The sequence below is a fragment of the Agelaius tricolor genome, unplaced genomic scaffold (assembly GCF_023055355.1).
Source record: "Agelaius tricolor isolate 1412-34295 unplaced genomic scaffold, bAgeTri1.0.p SCAF_14, whole genome shotgun sequence".
In the NCBI taxonomy this organism is placed as follows: domain Eukaryota; kingdom Metazoa; phylum Chordata; class Aves; order Passeriformes; family Icteridae; genus Agelaius; species Agelaius tricolor.
In genome coordinates, this window is record NW_027269274.1 from 18,726,583 (window position 1) to 18,747,305 (window position 20,723).

Consider the following 20,723-nt stretch of genomic DNA (forward strand, 5'->3'; position numbering starts at 1 on the left):
CTGAATTAGAGACATTCTCCTGTGCCCCCCTGCACAACATTTAATACAGTTTAGTGTCATTGAGAAGATGAAGCAAAGTTTGCCTTCATCTTTAAAGCCATGAGCTGTTTCTTCCACAGATAAAAGTTTGTAGTGACCAACACCTGGCACAGGCAAATAAATAAAACTTTATAAACTATATCAATATCAAATTTATATAAAAAATATAAAATTTATAAACTATATAAATATAGTTTAGTTGCATTGTAAAGATTTTAATCTTGCAACTAAAACCTGAGGTTTTGATTTCCTCCACATCCGGGATGGCTCCTTTTCCCTATTTCATTTTTTATTATGGGTAGCAGAAGACATTTCCTAATGAGCTAAATCTGAATTAGAGACATTCTCCTGTGCCCCTCTGCACAACATTTAATTCAGTTTAGTGGCATTGTGAAGATGAAGCAAAGTTTGCCTTCATCTTTAAAGCCATGAGCTGTTTCTCCCCCAAAATCCCTCCAGCCATGTGGGGATTGTCCTTTCCCTGCTCAGCTGGGAGCTCCTGGGCACAGCTGTGGGGCCAGCCTGGCTGAGGGGGTTCTTAGATGGGAATAAAAGGGTGGAAAAACCACTTTGACCTGTGTGGAAAGAGGCAGTGCAGATGTGTTGTAACATCCTTCCCCCTGAGCAGACATGACTGAACAGACTCTGTCTGCTCCCAACAATTCAGGAGTTTGCAGGGCCCCATGCAAGTTCCAGCTTGCTCCCAGCTGGGAGAGGAGTTTTTCACTTTGTGCTCAGATGTTTGAGCTTTCATGGTCTCTTCACTGGGGGGTTTGCTCAAGAACTTGTCATTTTTCAAGCAACACCTTGGTCTGCACTGCCAGCCTCTGGATTTTTGGGTTCCCTGGAAGCAGGTCTTGCTTTTTGTGAGAACACATTCAGAAAATGCAGAGCTGTTTATTCATGGCCACAGCAGCTTTCTGTCACCATGACTCACAGAAAGACCTTGAGAAGCTCTGCTCAGGTTTTTATTTCTTGTGGGGACTCCTGAGTGTGAGTCTGGAGCTCTGCAGGGACATCCCCGGGGCAGCTTTTGCACAATTAATGAGAGAAGGAGCAGGGAAATCACTAATTAAAGCTCAGACAGAAATAAGGTTTATCTAGTATTAGTTTGGGATTATTATGCCTTGGTTTTATTATTTGCCTTGCTTATTTCTGCTTTAATTTCAGTGAAGTCCTCATTTTCTCCAGCCTAAAATTTGGAGGTTGTTTTTAATGGGAAGAGAGTAGGAAAGAAATGAGAATACATAATTGTATAATTGAGTATCTCAGGGATATAGTTTCATTGTAAAATGGGTGTTGTCAATGAAGTGAAAATCCTCAAAAATGAGGTTTTCCATGCTGGATGGGGTGATCACCTGCTGCCCTGGCACGGAGGCTGTGCTTTGGAGGATCCTCTGAGCCCTCCTCAGGGCTGGACACACACAGGATTTTGAAAAGGGCTTTGTGCCCTCACAGCCCTGCTTGTCTCTGATCACTGGGGGAGATTTGGGAACCACTCTGAAATCCTGCCTGCTCTTCATCCCAGAAAATGAAGCGTGCAGATGCAAACCTGAGATAGGATTGTTAAGGGCTGGGTGGGTTTTGGTGTTGCTGGTTAATGGGGTGGAACTTGTGTTGTTGTTGTTGTTGGGATTTTAGTGGGGCTGCACAAAGGGATAGAGAAATTTCCATGAGCAGCTCCTGCCTCACATCACCAAGCTCACTCTGAACAAAGTTTAAGGATCAGATCAGTGGGAAATGAGTACACCACACTAGGACAGCTTCCTTTCATCCTTCAGAAACCTTAGGGGACTAAAAACATCTCCACTTTCACAACAAGAATTACAAAGCATGGGTTTGTACTAAATATGGGTTATTTATTTATTGAAATAATTAGACAGCATTGGGTTCAATATTTACATTTGCTGTGTAGGTTTTTCAGCTGGAGCAGCACATGAAAAACAAATGCCACCCCTCTTTCCTAAAGCAATCCCCCTCTGCCAGCAAGAAATGAGCTTTAAAATAAAAAACCACAGCCACCAATGACCACCCATGGCCATGCAATGTCCACCCTTTGGTGCCCAGGACTTGCACGGTGTCCACATGAGCTGAGGCACCACCTCCCTCCCTCAGGAGCTTGGGAGAACATTGCTGTGCTCCTGGGATGAAAAACCAGCAGCAGAGCACTTGGTTACAGCAGGACCGGAGAAAAATTCAAATTAAATAAGGTTTGATAGCTAGGACACAACTGCTTGCAGACAATCTGTTATTCCAGCAGATGTTGAAATTCTGTGGTCAGAAAATCAAAAGCAATTCTGAAAGGGCTCGCAGAATCCAGATCCCTGCAAGAGCCTCCAGGCCCAAAATCTCTGCACAGTCTCATCAAAGTTCTTGGTTGTTCCATTGCTGGATTGATTGAAGTGCCACAGGAATAAATCTGATACCTGGACCCAGGTTTTCAGCAGAATCTGGGTTGGAAATATGGTTTTAAGTCAGTACATAAGGTTTTGAGTGAAGTTGAGGCTGCCTCTGTTGTTTACTGTTAATTTATTGGTAATTTATTGATAATTTATTGATAATTTATTGTTAATTTATTGGTAGTTTATTGTTAGTTTATTGGTAATTTATTGGTAATTTATTGATAATTTATTGATAATTTATTGTTAATTTATTGCATGGGCCTAGCAAATGTTTCCAGAGCAGGGCAAGGTGCTTGCAGAGGTCTCTCACTGCTGAGGCACTTTCTGCTTTTTCAGGTTTTTCTGTCCATTTGTAACCAAACCAACCCAGAAACCTGATCTGCCTGTTCTATTTCTAGAACATCATTACCTTACCTTTAATTACTGGGTTTTTTTCCTCTTTGAGCTTTTATACCAGCAACTTGCAATTTTCTGAGTAATATTTATTTTGATAAAGCTGATGGCAATAGTGACAGGAAAAATCAGGAGGGAAACTGGTAAGATTTTAACCCAAATGCATTTACCTCCCCTAAGTTTCTGAAGTATATAACATGAAATAAATCTGATAATCCAGTATCCTCTGAGCATTTAACACTGCAGACCATGTTCTTTCATTCCCTCAAGTCATATTTTCAGAAATTATTTTATTTCTAACTTTATGAAGAGCATTTCTCCTGTAAAAGAGGAGAGAGGAGGAAGTTTTCCCTACCTTCTTCTGCCTCCCCCACAAGATAGAAATGTTGTGTACACACCACACGGATCTCCATGGAAGCAATGATGAGATTAGTGAGGTCACTGGGTAAATCCAAGTTTTCATGAATTCATATTTTGATTGCATTTCAAGTTTTCTGTTCCTGATGTGTTACAGCCAGTGCATGAGGGGGAGTTGGGTGATACCAAAGCTGTGCACAAAATTCTCATGTAAGATGACCTAACTGCATGTGGGACATGTGCTCATTTTTCCTGCCAAATGTTCCTTTCTGACAGTGGGAATTGAGCTGAGAAGGATCCCTGTTGTTGGGGTTGGAATTATTCAGAATAATGTATATTTGGGGTTGGAATTATTCAGAATAATGTATATTTGGCTTGTGTTTGCCAGCTACACTTGGTGAGGATGGAGTGGGATTGATCAAACAGGAAAATGCTGAAATTTGACTCATATCTGGGTTAGGTGACCTTCCAATAATGCTTTTTATGGCTATGGGATCTCTGTCTCATCTGCAAATGATCTGTGCTCTCCCATCAGTCACTAAACCCTCAAGGATTTCTGTGATTTTTTTTTTTCCCCTTGTAGAATTTTTTAAGAAAGACCTTCTAACTTCCTCCAATGCAGCTATACCCAGAATCAGGCCACAATCTGAATATTTACCTATCACATATTTCATCCTGACACATCCATTCCAAACTTAAACATACAGAAATTAACTTCTAAAAAAAATCAAATCCAAGGACGAGGAGTTTCTTGCAAAGAGGAAGATTTGCCCAGTTCTCCCTCATGATCTGATTTCAAAATGTCAACCCAAGTTCCTTCTCCCACCCAAAATCTCAATTCCATGAAATTCCTGGAATAAATGAGAATTAGCTGCTCTGAGGTGAACACAACTCCAGATTTCAGCATCTTTAAGCTGTTGGGAAGATTGGTCGTGCCAGGAGGGTGTTGCTCTGTCAGGGGCTGTGAGGAAGCATTGTGAGGATGATGATGGTGAGGATGATAATGATAAAAGGATGATAATGATAAAAGGATGATAATGATAAATATTTATGGATTTCTGGTAGCTGTGGGCTAATTTCACCAGGATGAGCCTTGTTTCAAGGGATGGTTTAATCTCGTGTTTGGATGTAAAAACATTGGAGCAGGGCTCTTGGAGAGGCTGGGAAAGCTCAGAATTGTTAAAACTCCAAACTGGACAAACCATTGTGGAATTTGGGGTGGTTCTGTGACAGGAGCTGAACACCCTGAGGCTCTGGGCCCTGCTGTGGGTGAAGGGTGGGCAGAAATGATTCCCAGAGGTGTCCTGGAGCTCAGGATTTCCAGATTTGATTTCCAGAAATGATTTCCAGAAATGATTTCCAGAAATGATTTCCAGAAATGATTTCCAGAGGTGTCCTGGAGCTCAGGATTTCCAGATTTGATTTCCAGAAATGATTTCCAGAAATGATTTCCAGAAATGATTTCCAGAGGTGTCCTGGAGCTCAGGATTTCCAGATTTTATTTCCAAATTTGATTTCCAGAAATGATTTCCAGAAATGATTTCCAGAGGTGTCCTGGAGCTCAGGATTTCCAGATTTGATTTCCAGATTTGATTTCCAGAAATGATTTCCAGAAATGATTTCCAGAGGTGTCCTGGAGCTCAGGGACTCTGGGCCCCTTAGAGCACTGAGCGTCCCTCAGGTCCCATCTTTTAGAATCTCTTCATTATTTCTGCATTGTTCATTCTGCATTGTTCATTCCTGCAGGTCACTTGTGGAGTTCATCTGCTGCTCCTTTTTAATCACTAATTACCAAATGTTTGATTTTTATCATCTGGAAGCTCTTTTAGAGGCAGTTCTGCATCACCTGGGGGTTAAAAATGCAGTGGGACGTGGCAAATTCTGGATTTACAGCAAATTCAAATGTAGGTGTAGAAATTCAGGTGTAGAAATGGTTTCATTATTCTGAGATCCATTTATGTATCCAATCCACATTTCCTGTACAAGCCTTGAAAGGAAATTTGCCTTAATATCTGTATTATCAATTTTTGTGCAGGACTCATAAATATGATCAATATAAACGTAGAGTTTTATTTTTAATGTCAAACCTGGGCACATCCAAGGGGGAAGGTGATAAAAGAATTCAAACATACACTCTTCAATACTACAATGTTTTATTTTCATTTCTGTCAAAGGCTTTCTATCAGATTTAATCATTCCTTTGACAAAATTTCCATTAATTGTGGCTTCCTTCAGGCACACCTTCTCCTTGGACAGCTGCCTGTTGGTGATAACAAAATGAAGTTAAAAATCCCACCCAAAACAGAATAATGGCATCATCCAACGGGCTTGGGGGTGTGTTTATTTATTTGTTTATTTATTTTCCCACTTGTTTGCAGTTTTGAAGAGCCTGAGGAAAAGGCTTGGTAATAGAAATTAAATAAGATTTGACATTCTTATCAAATAAAATAATTAGAAAGTCTCCTCTTGGAGGTTTTGCAGCAGCTCCAGTGCTGTGCCCTGAAAAATTCCCTTTCCAGCCCAAAGCCAGGAGAGAAATGGGGTTTGTGTTTGCTGCTGCTGTGCTTTGGGACTTTTCTTCCCTCATAAAAAAGGAACAATGGAAGGAAATCTGTCTGGGCCACTTTTATCCCAGAAAAGCCCCCGTGTGCATTTCTGTTTGTTTCTCTTTTTTTTTTTTGGTATTGTTTCGTGAATTGTTAGTGGCGACCAAAAAAACTCCTTTTTGTGAATGTTTTCATGTCCTTTTCTATGAATACCTGGGAAAACTGCTCTGAACCCAGGAGGGATAAATTAGTGCTTGGTGCTACTGCCTGTGTATCTGCTTGGAACTGCAGATATTCAAAGGCTTTCTAGCTAAAGGTTTATTTGTAAATAAATATTTTCTGTGCTGTTTACTTGCCTTTTTCTGGTTTCTTAAAAGCAGCTTTCAAAGCCCTTCAGATACCAGTTCTACAAGATATTTAGGCTTTAAGATCCCTTCCAACCCAAACCATTCTGTGCTTTTAAGTGTTGTACATGGATTTTTAAAAAAATTACACAAGAGGAACCTGTAGAAGAGTTGCTGTTTGCTAAGATGATTGAAATGAGAATCCCCATCACCCTGACCTTGCAAGCTGGGGCTGTGGGCTGAAAATTCAGAATTTTGGAAAGGCTGGAAGGGCAAAACAAGCAGCAGCCAAGGCCATCAGCATTGAAAAAAAAACAAAAAAAATGTGCAAGGCTGATGGAATTGATTTTATTGCAAGACAGTGAAGGGAAGGCTGAGGGGCAGAGGCAGAAAAAGAGAATTTGTGGGGGCACAAGGGAGGCCAGGGATTTGTCAGCCAGCTGGGATAGGGCCCCTGTGAGCAGGGACCTGGAGAAATTATCCATCCTTTTCTGCACCTGCTGCTTCAATAGAGAGCTTGAAGAAAGAAATGCAGTTTTTGTAAGCCTTGGATTTGATTTTTTTTTTTTTTAAGGTTAATTTCTGTATGTTTCAGTTTGGAATTGATGTGTCAGGAGGAAATATGTGATAGGCAAATATTCAGATTGTGGCCTGATTCTGGGTGTAGCTGCATTGGAGGAAGTTAAAAGGTAATTTTGACAAAAAACTTGGGGCAATGACTGAAGGATGAGGTCTGGGAGCACAAGTGGATCCTTGCTGGAGGGCAAAAAATAAATAAATAATAAATAACAGGAATATATTGAATAATAAATAAAGAAGAAATCTAAAATAAATAAATAAATAAATATTAAATAACAGGAATATATATCGAATAATAAATAAAGAATAAATCTAAAATAAATAAATAAATAAATAAATAAATAAATAAATAAATAACAGGAACATATAGAATAATAAATAATAGGAAGAATGAGGAGGGGAAAGCCCCCAATTCCCACTGACTGATTTTCCAGACTGCTCTTTCAATAAATCCAGTGGAACTGAGTCTTGCATTTCCTCCCCAGCACAGAACCCCTGGTACCTGCAAACTGAACTTCCACAAGCACAGCTCCAGAGCTGGTCTCACCCAGCCAGGCTTTGTTATTTTCCCATTTTATGGCTTCTCCTCACTGCAAAGTGATTTAGGCTGCCAGAATCCTGATGTGTCCTCTGTGTGGTAAAGCACAGAGCTAGAACATGATTTTCCTCCTATCTATCAAAAAACTCACGTTTTATTGCTGTAAAGTAGCAACAAGTTGCTGGAATGCGTTCTCTTTTCATTAAAAATCCTGATTGTTTCTACATCACAGAGTGAGATTTGGTGATTCCTCCTCAGTGCAGCCTCATGTGAGCCTCAGCTGTGCAGTTTGATTGGTGACACATTTCATTTGCAGACTTTAGAATTTTCCTCTCTACTCCCCACCATCTGTGAAGCATTCAGAGCACAGCAAAGCCTGTGGTTTGCATAACCCAATCTCCTGCAGGTCCTTCTGAGCAGCGTGGTTTGCTCCATGTGTCTGTAAATTCACCTCATTTGTGTGCAGAAAACAGCACATGTGGGGCTGGCTTGCTTGCTTGGCACTTTGGGGGCAAGGAACGTCTCAGAATGCCCTCAAGGTCCATTTCTATTCTTGCAAGTTTATTTAGAAGATAAACAATCATTATCTGGTTGAATCACAGATGTCAATTGGAAGATGCAAAGCCTGGCTGGGCGAGCAGCAGTTTTGGATTTGTTGTTGTGGAAATTCAATTTGCAGGTGTTCCTGTGCTAGGAAGGACACGCAAGAGTCTCAATTCCATTGGATTTACAGAAAATGCAGTCTGGAGCTGTGGGAAATCAGTGGGAATTGTGGCTCTGGAGCTGGGTTGGCTTTGCCTTTATATCTGTACTATCAATTTTTTGATAGTACACATAAGAGCAGGTATGCTGCAGGACAGAGGAGATGTGAAAAAAATCCAAATTCACATCATTCAAACCCAAACCAGACTCCTTGGACAGTTATTTCACACAGTGTCTTTCTTGGCTTTCTGTATTTCATTTCCTCTCTTAAAAGGTTTGCTCTTTTGAAGTCATCCCCAGAGTTTGCACAGTCATCATCTATTCAAGTTTACACATCATTTTTGAAAACATCTCTTGCTCTTGGTCAGGAGCCTGTGATAATTCAGCTCTCAGTGTTTCACACCACTTCCTTTGCACAATCCCATGGAGTTTGTTTTCTGGAAGTCAATTTGCAATTGTTAACTTCTGCATTGAATTTTTCCCCTTTGTTTTGGGTTTTCCTCTTCCCTCTGCGTGTACTTTGTTAAGATATCTCTACCTTTTTCTTTCTAAACCTTTGTAGGTTTAGAAAGAAAAAGGTAGAGATATCTTAACAAATAGATATCTCTATATATATCTTTTAGATATATTTAATTTATATTAAATATAAATTTAATTAATTTTATTTAATTAATTCTATTTATACTTATATTTAAATATATTATATATTATCATATTATATTATATTATATTATATTATATTATATTATATCATATCATATTATATCATATTATATTATGTTATATATAAATATATAATTATATTATATTATTATTTATATTATTTATATTACATGTTATGTTATTGTATATATTGTATATATTATATATTATATTATATATATTCTATATTCTATATTCTATATTATGTACTGTTATGTATTATGTCTATTATTTATATTTATATTTATATTTATATTTATATTTATATTTACTTAATTAAATAGAAATATATTTATATTTCTATTTACTTAATTAAATAGAAATTAATTTAATTGAATACGTTCTCTTTCCATTAAAAATCCTGATTGTTTCTAAATCATAGAAAATGCTGTGCTGGAATTTTGGAAGTGTCCAAGGCCAGGTTGGATTTGGGTTGGGGCAGTTTGGGATAGTGCAAGGTGTCCCTGCCCATGGGATAAAATCAGCTTTAAGTCCCTTTCAACCCAAGCCATTCTATGGTTTAAAGGTTCTGGGATTGCATGAAGTGTAAATGTGCTCATAAAGCTCTGTTCTCCTGGAGAGAAAATACTTTCAAATATTTAAAAATCATCCTCCTCAACCCAGGGTGTTTGAGTGTTGGTTAAGTACCTGTGAACCTCATTTTCAGCGTTTTTGTGAATATTTTTTGTTCAGAGCCTCCTAGAAGAGAGCTGAGCCTTGGACAGGAGAGAGTTTCCTTGTCAGTCCTGCTTGGTTTTCAGGCCTAGGGGAACTGTCTGAACTTGGGATTTCTGCTTTGAATCATACCCTAAACTCTATTTAAAGATTTGGTTTTTTGGATTTCTTTTCCACATCCTTGACCCTGCCTGGCGAGCTGGACATTTGTGTTTGCCTTGGCAGGCTCCGAGCTGCTCATCTAGGGCAGGATGAAAACTCTTTTTTTCCTTTTGTAAACAAACTGTTCCTCAGCATTTTCCATAAGGATTTACACCACCATTTTGTGCCTCTTCTAGGAACAGAGAAAACCTTGCCATTCACAGTTTTCCTTTTCCACAGCAGAGAAATATTTCATTTTATTTCTTTCCCCAGGTTGGATTGGAAGGGATTTTTCAGGACATTTTTCAATTCCAGAAGTAGCCCATTATTTTTCCCCTCTGAGGGTTTATTAAAGCTGTAGGTCAATAGGCATTGTTGCCTGTGGAGAAAAGGGGTTTATTTGTATTTTTTATTTGTCTGCCCACTGCAGTGAGAACAGTGCCCCATTGTCCCAGGCACTGGGTGCATGTAAAACCCTGCTTTGTGCCCTGAAGAATTTACAGCCCAAAGAGCTCTGCTGCCAGGGGGCTGGGAGAGATTTTAGTGGCCAGGATGTGAAATGAGAGAATAACTCAGCTGGCCACTGGATGCCAGCACACAAGTTGTGTTTTGGAGCAGAATTGCTGAGTTTTATTTCCCCTGAGACACAGAAATGCTGCTGCTCCTTTGGCCAGGCATTTCTGGGGGCTGTGGGCTCTGGAAAAATGGCATTTTTGTGCTCCTGCTCCAAACCACTTGTCATGTGTCATCTGCAGCACTCCACAAGTGTTGCAGATCATTTGGGAAAGTTTGCAATGTTCCCAGCCACAAATGCAGTTTTATGTATCATAAACTCGCTGTTGTTGGGATTCAATCCAGCTCCAGGCTCAATACCCATGTCAGTCCAGGTGCAAAGAGGAGCTTTGCCACGAGCTAAACCTCTGAAATATCAGAAAAGGTGTTTTAGGAGCATCCCTGTTTCTCAGGAAGGAAAAGCTTGGAGGATATAATGAGAATATTTCCTTCTCCACAAATCCCTGGTGGGAATTTCCACCACTGCACCTCAGTGTGTTCAAAGGACACCTGGATATTCTGGGAAAATATTCATTTTTCCCCCACTCTAGAACCATTTACTGGCCAAGGGCAAGTCAGAAAATAAAAGTACAATGATGTTATACAGCAGGGGAAAAAAAAGGTGTAGTTTAATTCCTCTTCAAGCAGTAAAAAGGTACAAATTTCCACATCACTTCTTGTCCTTCAGATGCTGTTTATGAGACCTAATATCTAGGTGGAAAATGACCAATTAATTCTTCATCATTGTCTAGAATTTCTCTGCAATGTTTAGTAAAATAAGCTGTTTATTAGAAGTGATTATTCACATGAAGTGTGTGCCAATGCCAAACTGTAAATGATAATAAATACCAAATAGCCACATTGATTCATTTATTATCTGTAAATGACAATAAATGGCAAATAACCAAAGTGACAAATGCTGAAAAAGAGATGTTAAAAATACCCCCAAGATTACCAAAAAAAGCTTACTTTAAATGATAAGAAATAGCAAAGAGCCACATTTATTTATTAACTGTAAATGGTAATAAATACCAAATAGCCAAAGTGACAAACATTGAAAAGTAGATGTTAAAAATACCCCCAAGATTACCAAAAAATCTTACTATAAATGACAATAAATAGCAAAGAGCCACATTGATTTATTATCTGTAAATGACAACAAATACCAAATAACCAAAGTGACAAATGCTGAAAAGTAGATGTTAAAAATACCCCCAAGATTACCAAAAAATCTTACTATAAGTGATAATAAATAGCAAAGAGCCACATTTATTTATTAACTGTAAATGGTAATAAATAGCAGATAGCCACATTGATTTATTATCTGTAAATGACAATAAATAGCAAAGAACCAAATTGATTTCTTTTCTGTAAATGATAATAAATACCAAATAACCAAAGTGACAAATGCTGAAAAGTAGATGTTAAAAATACCCCCAAGATTACCAAAAAAAGCTTACTTTAAATTATAAGAAATAGCAAAGAGCCACATTTATTTATTAACTGAAAGTGGTAATAAATACCAAATAGCCAAAGTGACAAACATTGAAAAGGAGATGTTAAAAATACCCCCAAGATTACCAAAAAATCTTACTATAAGTGGTAATAAATAGCAAAGAGCCACATTTATTTATTATCTGTAAATGACAATAAATAGCAGATAGACACATCGATTTATTATCTGTAAATGACAATAAATAGCAAAGAACCAAATTGATTTCTTTTCTGTAAATGATAATAAATACCAAGTAACCAAAGTGACAAATGCTGAAAAGTAGATGTTAAAAATACCCTCAAGATGACAAATAATTGTTGGTGTGTGGTTGTTAACAGAAGATAAAAATAGTGAATTTTCTGTAATGCTCCATTGGTGCTAGTCAGCAGTTCATAAAATGCTATTTGTTATTGCTTTTAACCAGCAATGTGAATTTTTCAGAGTGTTTTAAGAGCATGTTTCAAGTGCACAAGCTAAAATCGCTTTTTTTGTTGCAGATCTGGGACATGAGTGATGATGAAACGGTTTGAAATCAGGTGCTGAGGAGGAGGAGGATGCTCTGGAGTGCAGCCCTGCCTTTTATCTCTGCTTGGAGGAGTTAATGATTGCTCAGCCCTCCTGGCTGCTGGAAAGACAAACAAACAGGACCCACCTCCTGCCATGAATAACCTCTCTGCAAAAGCAGTTCTGCTCTGAGGGACAGAACTCACCATGTTTTCATTTTTATTGTGTAAATAACTGCAGCAATGGGCTTGTGTTTAAACCTGGGCTCTCTTTTTTCTGTGGGTTTTTTTGCTTTTTTTTTTTTTAAAGCTTCTAAATATGGCTTACATATAAAAAATGCTGCTGAAGTAACTTTGGGTGGTTTGTTTGGGCCAGGTTTTATTTTGCTTCTCAGTGGCCATGTCCGAGCAGCATTTCTGAATGGCTTTTTTCATCTCTCTCAGATTTGGGCCACTTCAGCTGCAATTGGTGAAGATTGAGCATTTTCTGCTCTTGGGAGTTAAATTCAATGTTTAAAGATGGGGAGGAGTGGGGAAGGAGCTGAACTTGCTGCCTCCACCACAGGAATCATTTGCAAGCCTGAATTTCGGGTGCAGTTGTTCTGGATGTGTCCATGGAGTTGTTGTTATTCCCTGTGAAGATCCCATCTTTTCATGCTATGGAAACAAAGTGCTTTGACTGATTTTTGCCCAGGAAAGACCAACATGCATTTATATCATGCTTAGGCTCCCCTGAAGCTCAGAGAAGTCTCTGTTCTATGGTAAAAAATCACTTCAGGAGGTGGTGGGTCATTGATTCAGTCAAAAGCTGTGGGGAAATGCTTCAGTGGAATGAGAAATCTGTTCCTGGGTGTGGTCATGCAGAACCCTGCAGGTGTTCAAAAAGAGCAATTCTCTTTTCCTTTTTGGTTGGTTGAAGTGGCTTCATGAGCAAAAACAAGGGTTTGAGAATCCTTGAGTTTAAAAAAAATAGCTTGAGAAAAATGGAGTTTTAAAATCTCAAAGTACATTTTACTGCAAAGTCGAAAGTGAATCTATTGGTCTTGGAATAGGTTTTAAAAGGAAATTTGAAATCCCTTTCATAGCTTTATATTGTGGGGTTTATGAGTTAACTCACTTGGAAAAAAATGCAAATCACTTTGTCTACCAAGAAGCCTCTATTTCCCAGATATATTATGAAAATTAATTAGTCAATCCAATTATTTTAGTTCCTTCCTTAACATAAGCTGTGAAGATTTTTATTTTATAGAGCATTTCCCAGATTCTCCCTCATCAGATTAAGTTCAGTCAGGTCAAGAATATGCAACTCCCATCTTCTGATCAGAAAAGATTTATTGAAACCTGCTGAAGTTTGCACCAAGTGTCTAAAATAGCCATTATTGTCTAAAATAGCCATTATTGTCTAAAATAGCTCTTATTGTATAAAATAGCTCTTATTGTCTAAAATAGCTATTATTTCTATTTATTTATTATCACAATCCTTATATTTACATGATTTCTTACCTGGGGGAATGTCTGGTTTAGGTAAGTGAAATATAAAAGTGAAAATATGAAAATATATATGAATGCAAGATATTTGAGCTGGTAATCAGAGCAAATCATCTCTTGGTGGTCAGGCACTGAAGACTGAGACTGAAACCCTGAAATGTGCAATTTTAAAGCATTTTTTTTTTTAGCCACGCCATAGTCCAGCTGGAGCCACGAGTTGGTGCCAGGAGAGTTTGAAGGGAATAATCTGCTTTTTGTATCTTTGGGAGCTGCTGAGCGTGGAGTGTAAATGGCTCTGCCCTTTGGGCTTATCTGAGACTTGAAAGCTGCAGATCTTTCTGAGCCTGGTACCCATTGATGATTGCTTGGAGAGGCTGAAGCTGAGCCTGGGAGGGTGCAGGGTTAGTGCCAGGTGTCCTCCCCTGGGCCACTGCAGTGCCACCAGCGCTGCCAGCCTGGCCTCTGTGCCCCCACTGCTCCCCTCATTGCAGAAACTGCTCACTCTGCCTGCAGCATCTTCCCTTGTCTCACCTTAATATTGCATTGGTTCTCCTGGCCCAGAACTGTTCCTGTAGAGCTGCTGGGATTGTTTCCTTACTGGGAAGGAAGGAAGGAAGGAAGGAAGGAAGGAAGGAAGGAAGGAAGGAAGGAAGGAAGGAAGGAAGGAAGGAAGGAAGGAAGGAAGGAAGGAAGGAAGGAAGGAAGGAAGGAAGGAAGGAAGGAAGGAAGGAAGGAAGGAAGGAAGGAAGGAAGGAAGGAAGGAAGGAAGGAAGGAAGGAAGGAAGGAAGGAAGGAAGGAAGGAAGGAAGGAAGGAAGGAAGGAAGGAAGGAAGGAAGCTTCCATGTCTGTGCTCTGAGAGCCTCTGAACTCTGGGGTTTGCTGGGTTTTGGTGTCCTTTCTTTCCTCTTTTTCTTTTCTTTTTTCCTTTCCTTTCCTTTCCTTTCCTTTCCTTTCCTTTCCTTTCCTTTCCTTTCCTTTCCTTTCCTTTCCTTTCCTTTCCTTTCCTCGAAATTTCCTGAAATTTCCTTTTCCTTCTCTCCCCACATCCCCAGTGCTGCAGGCTCCCTGCAGGAGGGCTCTCAGTGACTCCCACCTTCATCTCCATTCCCAGTCCATCTCCATTCCCAGTCCATTCCCAGTCCATCTCCATTCCCAGTTCATTCCCAGTCCATCTCCATTCCCAGTGCAGACTCCCCCACACTGGCAGAGAGGGATTCTCCAAAGCAGGCTGTTGTAAATCCCTGTTTTTACAGAATTTCTGGGCATTTACTGAGTGAGAATCCATCCCAATGCATGAATGAATGTACATTCAAATACTAATAGCAGATAAACACATCTATTTGCTGCCTCCTAATCACTGACTGCAGGATTTCTGCACAGAGCCCACTCCAGTGCTTGCAGTTTACTGGGAAAAGCTAAACCTTCCCTTTCCTCATGGAGCAGCTGGATTTTGATGTTACTTGTGCTCCACCATGGCACCAGTGAAGAGAAAAATACTGAATTTTCTCCATTGGTGCCAGTCAACAGTTCATAAAATGCTGTTGATGATTCCTTTAAACAGTAAATATGAACAATAAACAGTGAAGAACCTGAACTTCCACTGGAGAGCCCAGCCTGGGCTTTCCAGGTGTGGAGCAAACCTGTTGGGAGGAGGGAATGAGAGGCCTCAGAGGATCCTGCTCACACTCCTAATTATCCAATAGGAATTTACTGGCATTTCATGGCAGCCTGCAGCTGTGACACCCCCTTGCCTCATCTGGGCACATTTAATTGTGTTAAATTAGGTCTCAGTGGAGAGCTCTGCCACCACTTTTGTACTTGAGCATTAAAGAAACTGATGGAATGAACGACAGCTCCTGTTGTGATTTCCCACTTGTGCCAGCTGGGATTCTGCTTCTCCATCACCCTGCAGTGTGTTCTGCTGCCTGGGGTTGAGAATTTGGGAACCACATCCATCAGAGGGAGGAGTCTGAGATTCTGGGGGAGCTCCCCTGGGGATGGATTTCCCTCAGGGACACCTGGGACTGTCCTGGTGCCAGCACAGCCGTGGCCAGAGCCCTTCCCAGAGTGGCCACTGTGAGGCTGGAGCCTTCAGCTCTGGGATATTTGCCCAAATATTTGCAAATCCCACTGAGATCCAGGAGGAGGGTTCATGGTGGCCCAGACAGGTTGGTTGGGAAGGACGCACAGGAGCTCCATGCCCAAGGACCAAGGACATTCTGCCTCAGTGGAAGGCAGCAGCACTGGAGGGGATTGTGCACAAACTGCAGTGACTGCTCCAGGCCTTAAAATCATGGAGTTTGAGCTTGGGGGAATGTTTTCCCTTCCCTGTGTCCTCAGAGAAGCCCAGTGAGGTAAACTAAAATTCTCATTTTGTCATCTTGGATATTCCCTTCCCACTTCCTGCATGTCCCTGCCCATGGCAGGGGTGGCACTGGATCATCTTCAAGGTCCTTTCCAGCCCTTTGAGATTATATGGCTCTAATCTTGTTTCTTTGTATAAATTCTGGCTGCTCACCTTAAACAGATGCAAAACAGAAATATTTGCAAAATTGAGTGACTCTGCCATCTGTAAGCCCTTCATTTTAGTTTTTCACTTGTGCTTTTATGTAGGAATCTCACTGAGATGGGGTTTATTTCTGAGCTTTGCTCTGTGGAACCATTTGCTAACTCTTGTTTGTCCCTCTTAGTGAAGCAGTTCCTCCTGAATCTCTGTTAACTTGCCTGGCTGGGGTTGGTGATGGAGCCAGAGCAGAATTTGCTTGGCAATGACCTTTGATCCTCAAAGCCAAGGGCTCCTCCAGCCCTTCCAGCTCTCCACTGCCCTGGGGCTGTGCTGGGCCACAAAGAGCTCACCCAGCTCCCAATTCCCCTTGAGTTCCTTCCCCTTCTTCCAGCCCCACCATAAAATCAATGAGATCCTGAGGTGGTTTTTGGGAGCAGACTGTGCTGTGCAGGATTCTCACCGAGGCCAGGCATGGCTGAGGTCACTGCTGGTGCTCAAGGACACTCTGCCTCTCGCACAACCCCTGAGTTTATTTTTATGTAGCTCCTCTTCAAAGAAAACCCAAATTTTAAAGAGTTCCAGGTGAGTCCCAGCTCTCGATTTCTGTGGGAATGGGAGGGATTGTCACATTCCTGCAGAAGAAAATCCATTTCAAGCTGGCACAGCCCCAGCCTGCCTGCTCCCTCCCCGTGCTCCAGACCCCTCTGATTGCTGCTCTGGGACTTTGCATTCAGGGTGCACGCAGGGAGAGAGAGCAGGAGCAGCTCGGTGGGGGCACTTTACTGCCACAGTTTGGATTTCTCCTTGAAATAACAATGCAAGGCTTTCCTTAGAAACAAGCCAGCATTTATACTCCAAAGAGAGCCATTAAAGAAGAATTTCCCACGTGGGAAATTTTAGCTGCCTTCATAAGAAGCAGAGTCTGGAAGATGTCTCCAGCCTGTTACCATTTGGCTTCATTAATTCCTTTTTTTCTTTTTCCTTTTATTTCACTTGCAGTGCAGCTGATGTGCTCATGCACATCCTGCCAGAATGAAACTTCCCTTTTCCAGAGGCTGTTGTGCACCTTTGCTCTTGCAGAGCACCTGGATTAAGTGTTTGAAAAGGCAGAAATGCTGCACTGGGAGGACTTTGGACTGTGCCAGGTGTAAATCCCTAAGCCATGGAAACCCTGCCCCGTTTCCAGCTCTCCTGGCCTTCTCCAGAGCCCAGAAACAGCACTCAGGCCATGCTTTAGGTTTGAAATTCATCATTCCTCTTCAGCTTCCCAGTACAATCATTTCTGGAAAGTTCATTTTCTTACCTGAGCAGCACTTGGCAGGTTTGGAAGTAAAAATACCCTAACAGTTTATTGACTTTTTTTTCCCCTCTCATTTTACTTTTATTGATAATTTGTCAGTAATTTCTCTGAGCTTTATTCTCAGTTATCTTGGGTCAGAACTCTCGTTTTGTTGCCATGTTGAAGGCTCAATAACCAGGCTGGGGCTCCTGCTCCCCTTTTTCTTCGCTCATCCTTCCACCAGCCCGGCTTGGAGAGGAATCCCTGGATGAGTCACCTGGGGATTGTTTTAGCTCCTCCCAGAACGATGAGCAGCTCCAAGCTGGAGTGGCAGCGCTTTAGGCACCTTCAGCTGTTCCATGGCTCAGGGCATCGCTTTTCTCACCTCATTTCCCAGCCCAGGATGAGGGTGCAGGGGACTGCTCCACCTGTATTTAAGTTCAAAGCTCTAATTGCAGCCTCACTAATTACATGATCAGCCTGTTGTGACTTAATTTAGCACTTTCTCAACTGCAGTGGGATTATTTAGGGCAGATTTTCAGAACTCACCAGTTGTTTGTCAGAATTTAACCAGCTCAGGTTCTTTCTGCTGCATCAAGCCAGACTCCCTTGCCATGGGAGCTCCTTGGGCTCAGGCAGAAAAGGACAATCAGGAGTGCTAAAAACAGCCTGGGCTGTGTTTCCTGGCTGGCAGGGAGCGCCATCCTTCCATCCAGCTCCCTGAACGCTGTTTCCTCCTGCTCCTGCCGGGATGTTTGTGGAGGACACTGCCAGGAAGCACAATGGGCTTTGTCTCTGCAGTGAAGGTCACATGCACACGTGCCTTTCATTCTCAATGCAAAAAACATCAAATTGCTTCCTAACTAAATATTGTAGTGAGCTAAGAGGAGAGGACAGGAGCAGCTGTGCAGTGCTGTGCTGCTCCAGATCAAAAAAAGAGTTTTCAAAAATGATTCCGTGTCATTTCCCTCCTCTCCATGCAGTTACTTTCTGTTCTTGCATTCCTTGGCTGTGCCTTGCTGCTTCAGTAGTCTGAGCATGCAAGAACTCAGGCTCGTGTGGAACTTCAGCCTTGGCACTGGGATCTGGACTTGTGCAAGATCCCAGCAGGATGATTCACTGTTGGGTTTGTCAGTGAAATCCTGCTCTGCACCGAGGAACCAGGACAGGGCAGACATTAAACTGGAGGGTTTGCCTTCATTTCTCTTTTGCTCTAAAGGGCTTCCTGGTCTTCTGATGGTCTTGAGTCACCTCTCAGGAGCTGCACTGGTGCATCCTGCAGGTTCAAGGCGTGTGAAATGCAGGCTGGAGGCTCCTTGCTGGAATGGTTTTGCTTCCCAGAGGAAACCAGTGCAGGCTAAAGCTGCCTGGAGCAGAGCTGCTGGGATGGTTTCCTCCCAGGGAAGGGAGCAGGGAAGGGGAGAAGCTTCCCTGTCTGTGCTCTGAGAGCATTTGAACTCTGCCTTGTGATGGGTTTTGGTGTCCTTTCTTTCCTCTCTTTTCCTTTTCCTTTTCCCTCTCTCCCCACTTCCCCAGTGCTGCAGGCTCTCAGTGACTCCCACCTTCATCTCCATTCCCACCTTCATCTCCATTCCCAGTTCACAGAATCCCAGAATAACGAGGCTGGAAGAAATCTCTAAGATCATCGAGTCCAACCTGTGCCCTGACACCTCAGCTGCAGCCCCAAGTGTCCAGTCTTTATTTTTAAACACATCCAGAGATGGTGATTCTGCCACCTCCATGGGAAGAGCATTCCAGTGCTTTATTGTTCTTTCTGTGAATAAAGTATTGGAATGTACAGTTCATCTCCATTCCCAGTCCATCTCCATTCCCAGTTTATCATCTCCATTCCCAGTCCATCTCCATTCCCAGTTCATTTCCATTCCCAGTTCATTATTTCCATTCCCAGTTTATCATTTCCATTCCCAGTCCATCTCCATTCCCAGTCCATCTCCATTCCCAGTTCATTATTTCCATTCCCAGTCCATCTCCATTCCCAGTCCATTTCCATTCCCAGTTTATCATCTCCATTCCCAGTCCATCTCCATTCCCAGTTCATCATCTCCATTCCCAGTCCATTTCCATTCCCAGTCCATTATTTCCATTCCCAGTCCATCTCCATTCCCAGTCCATCTCCATTCTCAGTTCATCATCTCCATTCCCAGTTCATCATTTCCATTCCCAGTCCATCTCCATTCCCAGTTTATCATTTCCCTTCCCAGTCCATCTCCATTCCCAGTGACAGACTTCCCCCACATTAGCAGGGAGGGATTCTCCAAAGCAGGCTCGATTTTCCTGGAGGTTTTTGCTCTGCCTGGGAGTGTTTTTATTTTCATTTTGTGCTCCCAGGGCTGACTTTTCTCCAGCAATTCCGTAGGTGTTGCCACTTCCTCAGGAACCTGTGAGTCAGGCCACGTTTAAATGCCATGACATCACCAGCATCCCCTGGAGCTGCTGCTTTCCTCCTGCCTGTGCTTTTAACTCTCCCAGCTCTGCTCTTGGTGGCTGAGGGGGTTTCATTCCTTGAGGCTGCCCTGCCATTCCCAGGATCCACATTTGAGCCTTTTGAGCTGCTGGAATTGCCAGTGGGACATCAAATGGGAGATCCAGATTGATCCACCAGCTGTTTCTGAATGAAATCATTGCAGCCAGGCCTTTGCAGAGGTTCTGCTGCTGAAATTGGGCTGCATTCCCTGCTGGTCTGGAGAAGGGAGCAGGTGAGGGGAGGGAAAGGTCTGGGCACGGTTTTCCAGAGTTATTTTGGAGGCAATGCAAACAAAAGGTGTCCTTAGAAGGTGTCCTTAGAAGGTGTCTTTAGAAAGTGTCCTTAGAAGGTGTCATTAGAAGGTGTCATTAGAAGGTGTCCTTAGAAGGTGTCTTTAGAAAGTGTCCTTAGAAGGTGTCCTTAGAAGGTGTCCTTAGAAGGTGTCTTTAGAAGGTGTCCTTAGAAGGTGTCCTTAGAAGGTGTCCTTAGAAGGTGTCTTTAGAAAGTGTCCTTAGAAGGTGTCATTAGAAGGTGTCATTAGAAGGTGTCATTAGAAGGTGTCCTTAGAAGGTGTCTTTAGAAAGTGTCCTTAGAAGGTGTCATTAGAAGGTGTCTTTAGAAGGTGTCATTAGGAGGTGTCATTAGAAGGTGCCTTGTCACTCCTGTGCCCCTCAGGGCAGTGGTGGCTCTGCCAGCGCTGGCCCTGCCCCAGCACAGCTCGGGGGGCTTGGCTGCCTCAGAGCAGCTCGGGGGCACTGCAGGGTGGCCCCAAGGCAGGGGGGGCAGCAGGAGGGCAGCTGGCACTGTCACTGTGTCACTGTGTCACTGTCACTGTGTCACTATGTCACTGTCACTGTGTCACTGTCACTGTGGCACTGTCACTGTGTCACTGTGTCACTGTGTCACTGTGTCACTGTGTCACTGCCACTGTCACTGTGTCACTGCCATTGTCACTGTGTCACTGTGGCACTGTCACTGCCACTGTCACTGTGTCAC

General features: G+C 42.1%; 1 protein-coding gene and 1 long non-coding RNA gene across 2 annotated transcripts in view; both read left to right on the plus strand.

Moving 5' to 3' along the window:
- The window catches only part of ATG7 (autophagy related 7), a 102,089-nt gene extending 86,785 nt beyond the window's left edge, over nt 1-15,304 (plus strand). Inside the window, exon 19 of the mRNA XM_071440038.1 lies at nt 11,963-15,304. Within this exon, the coding sequence (XP_071296139.1) occupies nt 11,963-11,995 (33 nt within the window). The 3' untranslated portion in view covers nt 11,996-15,304. The remainder of the gene's footprint in view (nt 1-11,962) is intronic.
- LOC139596053 (uncharacterized) overlaps nt 1-19,189 on the plus strand; it is a 198,855-nt gene extending 179,666 nt beyond the window's left edge. The window contains exon 2 of the long non-coding RNA XR_011681226.1: nt 19,001-19,189. This is a non-coding gene — a long non-coding RNA (uncharacterized lncRNA). The remainder of the gene's footprint in view (nt 1-19,000) is intronic.
- Nucleotides 19,190-20,723: the final 1,534 nt, after the last annotated feature.